Raw genomic sequence first — 11918 nt, 5'->3', positions numbered from 1 at the left:
ATCAGGACCTGGTTCGGAAGTATGTCATCGTACGTATGAAGTATAAGATTATGTACATCGGTCAATACACCAGTCAGGGAACCAAGAACTCTTGGATTCTTTTGTTAAAAAATCTAAAGGAAAAGCTAATCAGATTCCGCTTATATTATCAAATCTATGATTTCAAATGTAGGTACTTTGATACTATTAGATTCGTATTGAGGGTCACGCCCTGCTCCAACTGCACTTCCTCCTCGCTGCTCACGGCGTCCACGGCGTCCGCTAGCGCTTTCCAGACACCCGTCACGTGGCGTGATTTGCTCATCGCCATCGTCTCGAACGAATCATCGCGCTCGTCGTCGTCGTCGTCCGGTGCCTGCTCCGCGTAGATGTGGCGCACCTGCTGGATGGTGATGTGCCTCTTGTCGTACACCAAATTTGGACAGCGTCCGCGGCTGCCCCGGCATGCTCTTGCCCTTCACCTTGTCGTTCACCGTCTCGTCGCCATCATAGACGGCCGATCCCGAACGACTCCCAACGATTTCAGGCGATTCCGACGGACCTACCTTCTGGAGTCGGATCGAAGTCGACTCCCATGGAAGATGATTGGATGCAAGATCCTGAAGCTGAGTGGTGCTGAACATGTTAACAACTTGTCGTTCTCAACCATAAAACCTTACCAACGAACATGGAGAACATGTGACAAATGCTAATGAATTTAACTTTATTTCATTTTCATAAAATAGTTCTCCTTAGGTAGTGTAACACGTATTCAAACGATGAAGGCAATTCTTTGCAATATAGGAAAAAAACACACACACACTATGACGTAAGAAACAAATAAACATTTACCTACATTTAAAGCTTTCCGGTTTAGGGAATTTAAGCAAAGAAATAGAAGAAAAAATACCTAGCAGGAGAATCTAACTTTCCTAGTGATTGTACTTTTACGTTTGGTCGCTTCCATCTTTCGAGCTTTACTGCCTTGTCCAGATTCGGCGGTAGACGAAACAAGTACGCTCTTTATGGCACTGCCACTACTACCACTACTGCTGCTCTGATTAAGCTTCGCCCGTCTGCGCAAACCACTGCCCGCGGACGTTGCATCCTTTTTGTGATGTTTAAGGTGTAGCTGTAAGCATAAAGAGTGCGATTAGTCAACGATCAGGGAAAGGCAAACCACCAAAACGCACCTTTAGGTGATGGCTCCGTTTAAATGCTTTCTCGCAGTAGGAACACTTGTGCGTTTGTTCCTTCTCCTCCTCCTGCTGGGCTGCTTTCTGTGCCCTTTTCGTACTGGCGGACGACGACACCAGCTCGGTCGGCACGGTACTACTACTGCTACTACTACTACTACTACTACTGCTGGCATGGTACTGCTGGTGGCGGCTCAGATTCAACGCACTCTTGAACGCACGGTCACACTTTTCACACTCATACCGGGAGTGCTCTTGCTGCATGTGCACGCGCATCGTTTGCTTCGGCGTTAGCCGCTTGCGGCACAGCGCACAGAACGCGTTGGACTTGCGTGAAGTCTTCGGTTTTGGCGAAGGTGGTGCTGGTGGTGCTGGTGGTGGTGCAGGAGTCTGTGCCTCTTTCAGCACCGGTTTCTGCACCACTTTCTGTACCTTTCGCTTTTTTTGCTGCTTCTCCAGTATGAGCGAACTAACTTCCGGTTTGAGCGAGGTCTTTCGTTTCGATTTGCGCACCAGAAGCTCTCCCTTGGCGGGCGATGCAGGCGCCGAAGATGGTTCTTTCTTTATGGACGGTGGCTTTACTTCCACCTGCTGCTCGACTGTCGGTGGTTTGATAGGTTCCACCGGGACCATGGTCGTCGGTGGCGGTGTCGCCGGAATAACCGTAATCGTGGTCGAGGCAGGGATTTTTAGTGGTACAATTTTAATGGGAGATGAGGATCGGGCCACCGTCACGCCACCACTGTCGCGGGTAGGCACGATCGGTGAGGGAGTAGTAGCTGTAAGGGTGATCGGTGCTGAAGGGGGGATCAATTTCGGCGGTAGCAAAGGACCGGCGATGGGTTTGTTCTTGCGAACGCGAATTTTGATCGCCGGTTTGCCCTGTTCGGTGATAACGGTGCGATTGGTTCGGGGCAGATGTCGCCGTACGATGTGCTGTTGCAGTTCGCCGTTCGTTTCGAAGCACTCCGGGCAAGCACTGCACTGGAAGCGCTTGGTGCCGCGGACGTTCAGGATTGCAGGAATCATCTGGGGAGGGATGGAGGGAACATTAATTTTAATGAATAAGCAATTCTGTATTAATCTGGACAAAACGATGTTGTTCTTACCCTTTTGTTTTCAATCATATCTCCGGCAACGTTCGTCGTCACCAGCTTGATCGTGACCGTGTTTTCCTGCCGATCCTCGATCCTTGTTCCCTCAAACTTGTTCGTACTGCTGCTATCCTCGTCCTCGTACGGAAGATACAGATCGGGATCTACCCCTACCTCCATTTGCGTGACGCTGGCCTCATCGATCCTATACTCATTCACATTAACACCCGCAATCGGTCCAACCGGTGCCACAAAACCGGATTGATTTCCGGATTTAACGCCACCAGTCGGATTGATCGGTGGTTGAAACATAACCGCCGGCGGCACCACATTGTTATTATTCAGCGGCGTTGATGCTGCCGAAGGAGGCATCGCAGCAAAGCTGTTCATCACACCCTGCCCGATGTACGATTTGAGCAGCTGCGTCAGATCACTATCATTCAGCAGGTTGCGGTTGGAGAGGATCTCCCGAAAGCTCGAATTCTTCAACCGCTGTATCAGCACCTCGAACGACGCACGGCGATCGTTCTCCGCCCACCGGAGCGCCTTCAGGATCAGCTTCAGCAGCTCTTGGTCTTTAATCAGCAGCCCCAGCTTCAGATCGCTGTACGAGATGATGCCCTTCTCGGGCGGGCTGACGCTGGCCGGTGGTGTAGCGGTCGATACGGTCGGGGAAGGATTGCTTCGTGCGTCTTTGGCGGCCGATGCGTTGTGTCCCTTTTTCGAATCGGCACCACCGTCGGGATCGAGTCGAAACAGGGGCAACATTACGTTGACGTTTTTGGCCGCCTCGGCCGGGCTGCTGAGACCGCGGAGACGACCGAGCCAGGCGCGGAACGCTTCCTCGGTGCGGCTGGCCATCAGCGCGAACTGGTCGATGCTTTCGAGCTTCAGATAGCACGATCCACAGATGCACTTCGGGAGCAGGTCATCGATTTGTATCTGCAGATGGAAGGAAGAATGTAGGGGAAGTGGTTAGTGTTTAGACCGTAGAGTAGAATCCTTTTCAACTTGGCGCTAGAGAAAGCCATCCGAGGCTCGAAGGAGCATACTTTGGGAATCATATTCTATAAATCAACCAAGTTCATGGCATAAGCTGATGATATAAACATCATTGATCTGGATGGAACAGGCAACAATTATATTGGTAATTGATTGTTTCTTTGATTTCACTACTAGCACCTGAATGTGAAGAACATTTCGAACTTGATTGCCAGTTACTACCATGTGCAAATATCACATACAAGATATTAAAATCTGGAGAGTCTGATGTTTCCGGATTGTAGGGTGCATCCTATATTGTAATTTTAAGGTCTGGTCTTTTTTTGGACCGTTCACATTAGGACATAAGTACATAAGAACATAATAGTGAATAGTCCAAAGACCAAACTGATGTTGGTACTACCAACGATCCTACTATCCTCACATATCCAGACCTACGTCAGGGTGATAGTCTCACATACTATATTATAGCAGAGACGGATTTTCCAATAAGCGGACTGAGCGGCCGCGGGGGGCCTGGCCAAAAGGGGGCCCCCGAGCTAAATCTCCACATGTTAGTGCACTTTCAAATTAGAAATCATTCTCAAATTAGTACATTCTTACAAGTACGTGTGTGGAATGTGTTAATAACGTTTATAGCAATTGTTTCGATAGCTCTTATTTCGATGAGTTCTTTATTGCTACTAAATTATTTTGTAGGTTGCAATCTTAAATCTCTAAAGTTCATTTCTCCACAGCCGAAGTTCATCTCTCCACAGTTCATTTTCGATCCTAGCAACTCTCCAAATTCCCGTTAAACAGTTTTCCCCAAGATTACGCGTAACAGCAATCAAAAGCTTTTGCGAAGTTTGGAGATAATTTCTGAAGGTCTAGACAAACTTTACATACTTTCACGCTCTTCCATATTAGCAATAAAACCTCCCATGACAGTACATCATGAAGAAGCTCCTGGGACGTTTAATTTAAATTTCTGGAAAACTTCGTCAATGGTCTCGATTGTAAGGACGAAAAGTCTACAAATACGCAGGCACAGAGGATAATCATTGTCGGACACTTTGATTTTAGGGTAGACCTAACGAATTCAGGATTATATATTTGGTATTTGTAAAAAGATTTTCTTAAAAAATGCGATATAACTTTGAGGACTTTACAGGAAACAACAACCCCATTTCGATCGCCCGCTAAGGGCTCCGAGCTTGATCAATCCGCTTCTGTATTAAAGTATATCTAGAGAAACTTAAATAATACAAGAGTGATGACAATCTTATGGGACGAGAAGTAGATTCAATGTGCACCCTCTTTGGACTAGTGATGTGCTGTATGGAGCGCACCCACGACTCCGATCCGACTCCGACTATTGTTAGTTCGATTCCGACTCCGACAGAATGGAACCACTAGATCCGCCCGGAGTCGGAGTCGTTCGGAGTCGTCCGGAGTCGACCGGAGTCGTGCGGAGTCGCCGACTTCGAACGACTCCGAACGACTCCGAACGACTCCGGATGACTCCGACTCTGGGCGACTCCGGGCGACTCCGTACGGCTCCGGACGATTCCGAACGACTCCGGATATTGCAGCGCGGACCTACCTTCCGGAGTCGATTCCGAATTTATCGGAGTCGGATCGGAGTCGACTCCGGATTTTTGCCAACTTTACCCATCACTACTTTGGACAGTCACATTGCACATTCTAATTAGATTCCAATTTCAGCCGCTGTCAATAGATGAGCAAATGAATACATTGATTTTAATAATATAATAATGAATCTTCTGTTGAATAGCAAGTAAGGCCGTAAATGTTCACTACTCCTTCATCCCTGATAGTTCTAGAAAAGAGCAAGGAACTCTAAAATTATGAAAAACAATAACACAATAACACATAAATTACTATGATACTTCTTTTGGAACCCTGCACTAACGGAATTTGATTGATTAAGACTATAGAGCGCTTGCACAACACAATAACACATAAATTACTATGATACTTCTTTTGGAACCCTGCACTAACGGAATTTGATTGATTAAGACCATAGAGCGCTTGCACAACACAATAACACATAAATTAATATGATACTTCTTTTGGAACCCTGCAATAACGGAATTTGATTGATCAAGACCATCAGTACTTAATACTCAGAACTTAATCAGTACTCAATATTTAACTTTTCTCCAAACAAATTAATTCAATAATATACCGGAAGAAACGAAAAAATCGACTAAGGCAGAAGTAATCAATGGTCAGAAACAATATTATTTTAATACAACAATACCGAGACAGTATGCTCCAGAATATTGAAAAATTAAAAATTAATAAATTAAAAATAATTTCAAAACGCAAATCTGCTACAAGTAATGTTAATATTCATGTTTCCCTGACCACAACATGTCCACCTTTACAAACATTCATCAACAAAGCACCTGTTGGACAGCATCGCGCAAATACCGTGCTGGTACCGTGCTTAGGGCGATAGGGGTTGATGATGACGGGCATGTTCGAGGGGTTTGTTTGTTTGCTTTCCCGCTTGCACAGGTCTACCCGTACGTTTCACGCGCCTGTCCTCACACGCACACACAAAGCGAGAGAGAGAGAGAGAGAACCATTCGCCACGCAAAAATAGAGCACGCTCTCTCAGTCAGCAGCACCGTGCTGCTGACCGTGTGCACGTCGGGTGCGTTGGAGCAAGTTGGTCGCTAGGTTACGACGCACAGCACAGGATGGAGCGAGAGCGTAGAGCGCCCGCGCTGCGTTCGTTCGCACCTTACTTGCATAATCACGCACTAATCACTGTCTCTTTCCCGTAGCAGGGGACGGTCGCGCTGCTTCAAGCGCGCGTACACGTGGTGATATCGCGCCGTGTGGGGTGCTGCGACAGCGCGTAAACGAACGCGTAAGCCCGTTCGCCCTTCGCTGCAAATTCCGCGCTAGCACCGATTTCCCTTCCACTGACCTGGCGCCTTTCTCCAGTTGTGTGAGTAAATTGCAACTTTCTCTTCTGTTCGTAAACACGTTTTGGACACACACACACATGCACGGTTACAGTGGGCGCAAAATGGCGCGAAGACCTTCCTTCGATGCGGTGCAAACTGTTGCCTTTTCTTTTCACTCACTGGGCCCCATTGCAAGTGCAGGGGATTTAGTGTAAGAGAGGATGCACTTTTGCGTACACACACACACGGACGAGAGTTCTCTTTGTGCGATGCAGCGCCGCAATCGTGAGGCGTAAGTTTTAGGTTCGCCTCGGTTACACTGCGAATGTAACTGTCTCTCGCTCACTCTTGCGGGGCATGTTTACGATTGGGGATTTCACCGTCTTCTGGTGGCATTGGGGGTATGTGTGTGTGTGTGTATATGTGTGTGTACGGAGAGTGATATTGTGAGGTGTTTTTAAAAATAAAATCAATACACCATGCATCATGCGAGTGACGTTGTTGCTGGCGTGTGTGTGTTTGTGTACTATTTTTCTTCTAATACTACTACTACTACTACTACTACTTCTACCGCTGCTGCTAAGGCCAGCGTTTTTTGTCTCACTTCTAATCCAACTGCTTGCACTGACGATTATTTTCTTTATTCACTCTCGCACTCTGGCGAAACTGCACCGAGTGTACGATTAATTTCTTATCCTCGAACTGTTTCGATAATTCTCTTTTTGCCTGCACTCGGGCTTACCTTTCGAATGCACTTTTCACTTCAGATGCTGCATCCAAACACTGTCGAGAAATATGTGTTTAACTATTTTACGTTTGCTTTTGGTTTATATTGGCAACTCACACAAGTTTCCTGTTCCCACAAAATAGTACACAACCGTCTTCTTAGTACACTCTGGCAACTAAACGCAATTTTAAACTGTTTAGCTGTATTCAAACTTCCATTTCTTCCACTAGTTCTGACGAGCAATGCAGAAGAAAACATTCCACTTGCGCGTTTGAGCCTGCCTACATCAGCCGCGCGATTTATGGTCTATGTGTGTGGCCGCGACGTTCAGTAGTTCTCGGTCGATCCGGCGGCCCAACACAGTAACCCAGAAAATGCGCGCTCTTTTTTTGCTTCATATACGTTAGAGCTAGAAGAGTAGGCGCTCGCGCGCACACCAATGCACAGTGGACTAGTCCTCCTACCATCACCCTCCCTCCGCCTCATCGCAGGGTGGTGGAAGGGCTAGAAGTACGGAATTTTACACAAACACATACACACGTGCACTTTATCTCTCGCTTCTGTGTTGTTAGGCGCACTGTGTCTCGCCCTCACTCTCTCTCTCTCGCTTGCTCGCCCTTTAAGAGAAATGGTGTGGAGGTATCTCGGGTCGGGATAGGACCAAGGCCACCACTATATGCCGCTCCGAGAGCACAACACCACACACTACTAAGGAGTGTGTGTGTATGTGTGACTGTGTGTTTGATAAAGTCAAAGGCCTGGTAGATAATTTTATTCTTTGAAAACAGACGAATCTCTACACAAAGCGATGCAGCTAGCGGGGCTTACAAAAGGGCGGCTAAACTTAACGGTGGTCACGGCGAACGAGGGACCTTCATGCAACTGTCAAAACTGCGCTCATGGCGTAGTAACCATAGAAACGTGAACACGCTGGAGAGCACTACGCGCAGGGTTCGGCCGAGTCCTCTAAACCGTGCGGAGGTATTTGACAGGTGAAATATCTCACAGGTAGTCCATCACAGCAACCATTGAAGTCGCAAGCATTTAAGTCGAAGTGCAATTTGTGAATCAAAAATCTTCCACTTAAGAGGATACTCTCTCGTGAGTGATTATCAAAAGCGGAAGTTGTATCTCCCTCAACCCATTAGCGTTGCATGTCAAATACAGTCAACTCTCTCTCTTATTTGAGAGAATAACAGAGGAGGGTATTCAAATAAGTGGGATTTTAAAATTAGAAAGGTTGAACAAATTAGAGAGGCGTATACAAAGTTCATACAAACTAGAAATAGATAGCGCATTTAGTATGCAGCCTTAACTTTTGCTATCAGAAACTACGAACACGATTTCAGACTGGAGCATACATCATTCAATAACCATGGCAACACAAATAAGAGGGATACAGATTTCAGAGGTTCAAATAAGAGCCCCCTCTTTTCCGATTGGAGAGGTCTCAGATTAGAGAGAGAGAGAGTTCACAGTAGTAACGTATCATGCGCATAAGTTTGAATACTTCCTGGCTACTTGGATCAGACTAAATTTCTTCGCTGATTCGTTAAAACAACTGCTGCTGGGAATGATTGCGGACTCAGGCTTTGAAAGGAAGAGGAAATTGTGATTCCTGGACAAGTTCATGTCCGCGATTCGATCTATCTAATATGATATAAAAAGAAGCAGTTTCAGGACTGACATAGATTCAACATTAGTTCCTGGACTGATGTGGGTTTAGGATATGTCCCAGGATCGGTATGGAGTCAGGATCAATCAATTAGCGTTCATCTATAGTTCCAGAACCTTTATGAGATGAACATCAGTTTCAGGAGCGGTATTGGGGTCAATATCTGTTTCAGAACCAGTATAGATTGGAAATCAGTTCCGGGACTAGAATGGGTTGAAGATCAGCCATATGACCCATATGACTCGCTCAGTTCCAGAACCATTACGGGTTTAAGCTCAGTTCCAGTACAGTATTAGGCCGGTATAGTATCAGGATTAGTTTCAGTATTAGTAGCGTTTTGAGTACCGTTTAGATCTGTCGAGATCAGTTTTAGAACCGGAATAGGTTGGAAATCAAATCCAGAACTGTAATGGATGCAGGATCAGTTCCAATACCGCTATGAGTTCCGAATCGGTCTTCCAATATCGCTGTCTGTTGAACAGCTTCAATGGATTGCAATTGCAACTGTGAATTCTTGGCTGTACCACTAGTGGGCTTGGTTTTCAGTGACTTATAGAATACCCAAAGCAGGATAGTTAGTTTTACGTATGGAGACACGAGCCATTCGGGTCTTAAACCCATGACGGGCATGTTGTTAAGTCGTGCTAGTTGACGACTGTTCCACGAGACCTGGGAATTCAGTAATATTTAATAATCTACTCGAATTCTTGTTGTAGCCCTGTTACTGGGCCATAGTAGCTCTAGTTAAAATAAGTTTGCCGTTTTGTTCATAGGCAACGCTACAAGTGTTCAAAAGAACATTTCGTGTTTATATTATTTAAGCTTCAAATAACCATCTATAAGAAGACTGCAGGTTCATGAATGTCCTCCCTCCCGTCCCGAAAAGTTGTCCTGATGTCCGTTCAAGCAGTAAAGCTCGCAATTTACTTACATTCAGCTGCAGGTAGCGCTCCAGCTTCTGATCCACCCGATCGTTGCCAAAGATTGGGAAGGCGCACGTGAGATCGAGTATGTCCATGCCGCAGATGCGACACTTCCGCGCCACGTTCAGTGCCAGGTTCATGCTCAGCAGGCTGTTCGAATCCATTCGTACTTCTTTTGTTGTTGTTGTTGGTGCAAAAAAACACACACACAACACTCCTCTCTACACACGTGCTGCGTTACAGCTTTTCTCCGGGTTGCAAGGCCCTTTTCGTTTGACCACTTTTACACGCACACACAGTTTTTTTTGACACTTTTCACTGTTGAGCAAACCCTTTTCGGACCTGCTCTCCCCCTTTGGCAGCTTAAGCCTGCTATGATTGTGAAATGCCCCCCAGAGTGTGTGTGTGTGTGTGGTTGAGGCCAGGGTTTTCCCTTTCAGTCTGTTACGCGCGATTTTACGCACTGACACGCATAAAACGGGCTGTGCGTGCTACTCTCTCCCTTTAGCGCGATGAAGAATATTTCACAAGTGCAACCACACTCATACACACACACAACTCTTTGCCTGCGTGTGAGACGGCGTGTGTGTGTGTTTGTGCACGTTTTTGCCTATTTTTGTAGTGTTTGCCCCCCTCCCACCCTTCGAGAGGGAGGAAATTTAGTTCCCGATTGGCAGCAATTCGGGGCGATGAAAAAAGCTGCTTAATCTTCTAGTAACTTTTCCTGTTTTCACCGTTCAACACACAATGGCAACACACGTGAAACACGCGCGCACTGTTTACCAACAATCTTCTCGCTGGCACCGTTTGTTGTTTTGCTATGCAGTGTGAGCCCTTTGCCGTGACGGCACTGGTTGATTCACGCGGTAGAAAAATCTTTCCCGTGAGTTGCCGTCATCATCACCAACTACACAGACACACTGACACACACACACTTCTCCTCACCCGGAGGGAAATATTGCGCGTATTTCTTCGTCACGGAGCTGCACGACGTCCGATCACGAAACGAGAGAGAGCACTACTGCGCCGCATGTGTGCTGTTTTGGGGGGTTTGACCGTCTGTGTGGTAAAGTCCGCTCAGCAACGCTCTGCTAGTGTGCGTGCACCTGGGTGCGATAGTGTTGGTGCGTCATCACCATCCCCCAATCGATGTACAAAGTAGGTGCTGTGCGAAAGAGAGTGAGAGTGAGAGCGCAACAGCGAGCTAGAGAGAGAGGCGAGATAGGAGAGGAGCACAAGCGCGAGCGAGATAGGCAACACGTGTGGGGCTGAGACAAAAGTGGCCTCAGATTTTCACATTTCTGCTTGCGCACCCCCACAAGAGCACAAGCAAGCGGGCCAACTCATCGAGTTTTGCGTTGTGTGTTTCGTGTATGTGTGTTTGTTTGTGTAAAAATATCACAAACACTCAAGCGCTGTCTCGTTTACGCACAGGAAATAAAGCTATTTTCTTCCCGCTTCTGCCCCAATGCCCTAACGCTGCCTGGGGCTATTTTCGACGTTCGCTTTATTTGTGAAATTATTGCTTTTGTAACATGTTGAATCATTCTGTCGAGAGATTCGTGTAGAATTATTTAAAATAAAGGAAATTAAGGAATTAAATAGAAAGATTATGCATAATACTAAAACAAGGAAGAAATTAATCACATCCCTACAAACAAATTGTTGTAAGCGGTAACAGTAGTAAGCAGCGCCACATGTGTTTCTGTCTACTTACGATGGCTAAATTCTTTACATAGAATTGTACAAACAATTGCTGCCGAGAATGGATGGTTCAGGCACTAGATCGCAGTAGGTAACTGTATTGATTTTTGGATCAAGTAACTGGCAGTAAGTTTAGTAACAGACCGGTATGAGTTGTGGATCATGTTCCAGGACCTGTATGGGCTCAGGATTAGTTGAACGATCAATATGAGTTCAGGATCACTTTCTGGTATGGCTTCAAGATCAGTAGCAAGACCAATATGGGATCAACCATCCTTATGGATTGTTGATTTGTACCCAGGACCGGTATGGTTTCATGTACTAAATCTTGTACTTGCCTTTCTAGGAATATTTTGAAGGAAAATAAGTATTTATTTGTTTTGGAAAATTTAAACTGAGCTTTTTGAGTCTAAACACCATACCGGGCTTTTACTTGTGATTTTCTAAGTAAAGAGAAGCATAAAGATCATTTTTATTGAAAGTATTCGAAGTTATGTTTTTTTTTTTAATACAAACACATAAACCAGACTCTTGTATCTACCGTAGAGGTCTCAGTTGTACTGCAAAGGTACATATGTTACTTCCTTCGCCATTGACGATCAGCACTAGTGTTGTGTAAAGTGGCTCTTTACAAAGAGAAGATGGCGTCTGTTCAATGACCTAAGAGAGGCGATAGCTCTATGTAGCTTCACAC

General features: G+C 45.9%; 1 protein-coding gene across 4 annotated transcripts; it reads right to left on the bottom strand.

The window, feature by feature from the left end:
- Nucleotides 1–686: 686 nt before the first annotated feature.
- Nucleotides 687–10563, bottom strand: LOC1277455 (titin). Of its 4 annotated transcripts, XM_061662196.1 has the most exons (5): nt 7040–7171; nt 6938–6978; nt 2285–3211; nt 1173–2204; nt 687–1111 (listed from the first exon to the last, which is right to left on the bottom strand). In XM_061662196.1, the coding sequence occupies exons 3-5, from the start codon at nt 3128–3130 to the stop codon at nt 890–892; spliced, it is 2100 nt and encodes a 699-aa protein (XP_061518180.1). In that variant the 5' UTR covers nt 3131–3211; nt 6938–6978; nt 7040–7171; the 3' UTR covers nt 687–889. The 4 variants fall into 4 exon arrangements, with proteins under 4 accessions (XP_061518180.1, XP_061518178.1, XP_061518179.1 ...); XM_061662194.1 differs by lacking the exons at nt 6938–6978; nt 7040–7171 and adding an exon at nt 9529–10563; XM_061662195.1 differs by lacking the exon at nt 6938–6978 and having other exon boundaries at nt 7040–7286.
- Between the last annotated feature and the right edge of the window lie 1355 nt (nt 10564–11918).

This window comes from Anopheles gambiae, chromosome 3 (assembly GCF_943734735.2).
Source record: "Anopheles gambiae chromosome 3, idAnoGambNW_F1_1, whole genome shotgun sequence".
NCBI classification, from domain to species: Eukaryota; Metazoa; Arthropoda; class Insecta; order Diptera; family Culicidae; genus Anopheles; species Anopheles gambiae.
This window is presented reverse-complemented; position numbering and strand designations above follow the sequence as displayed.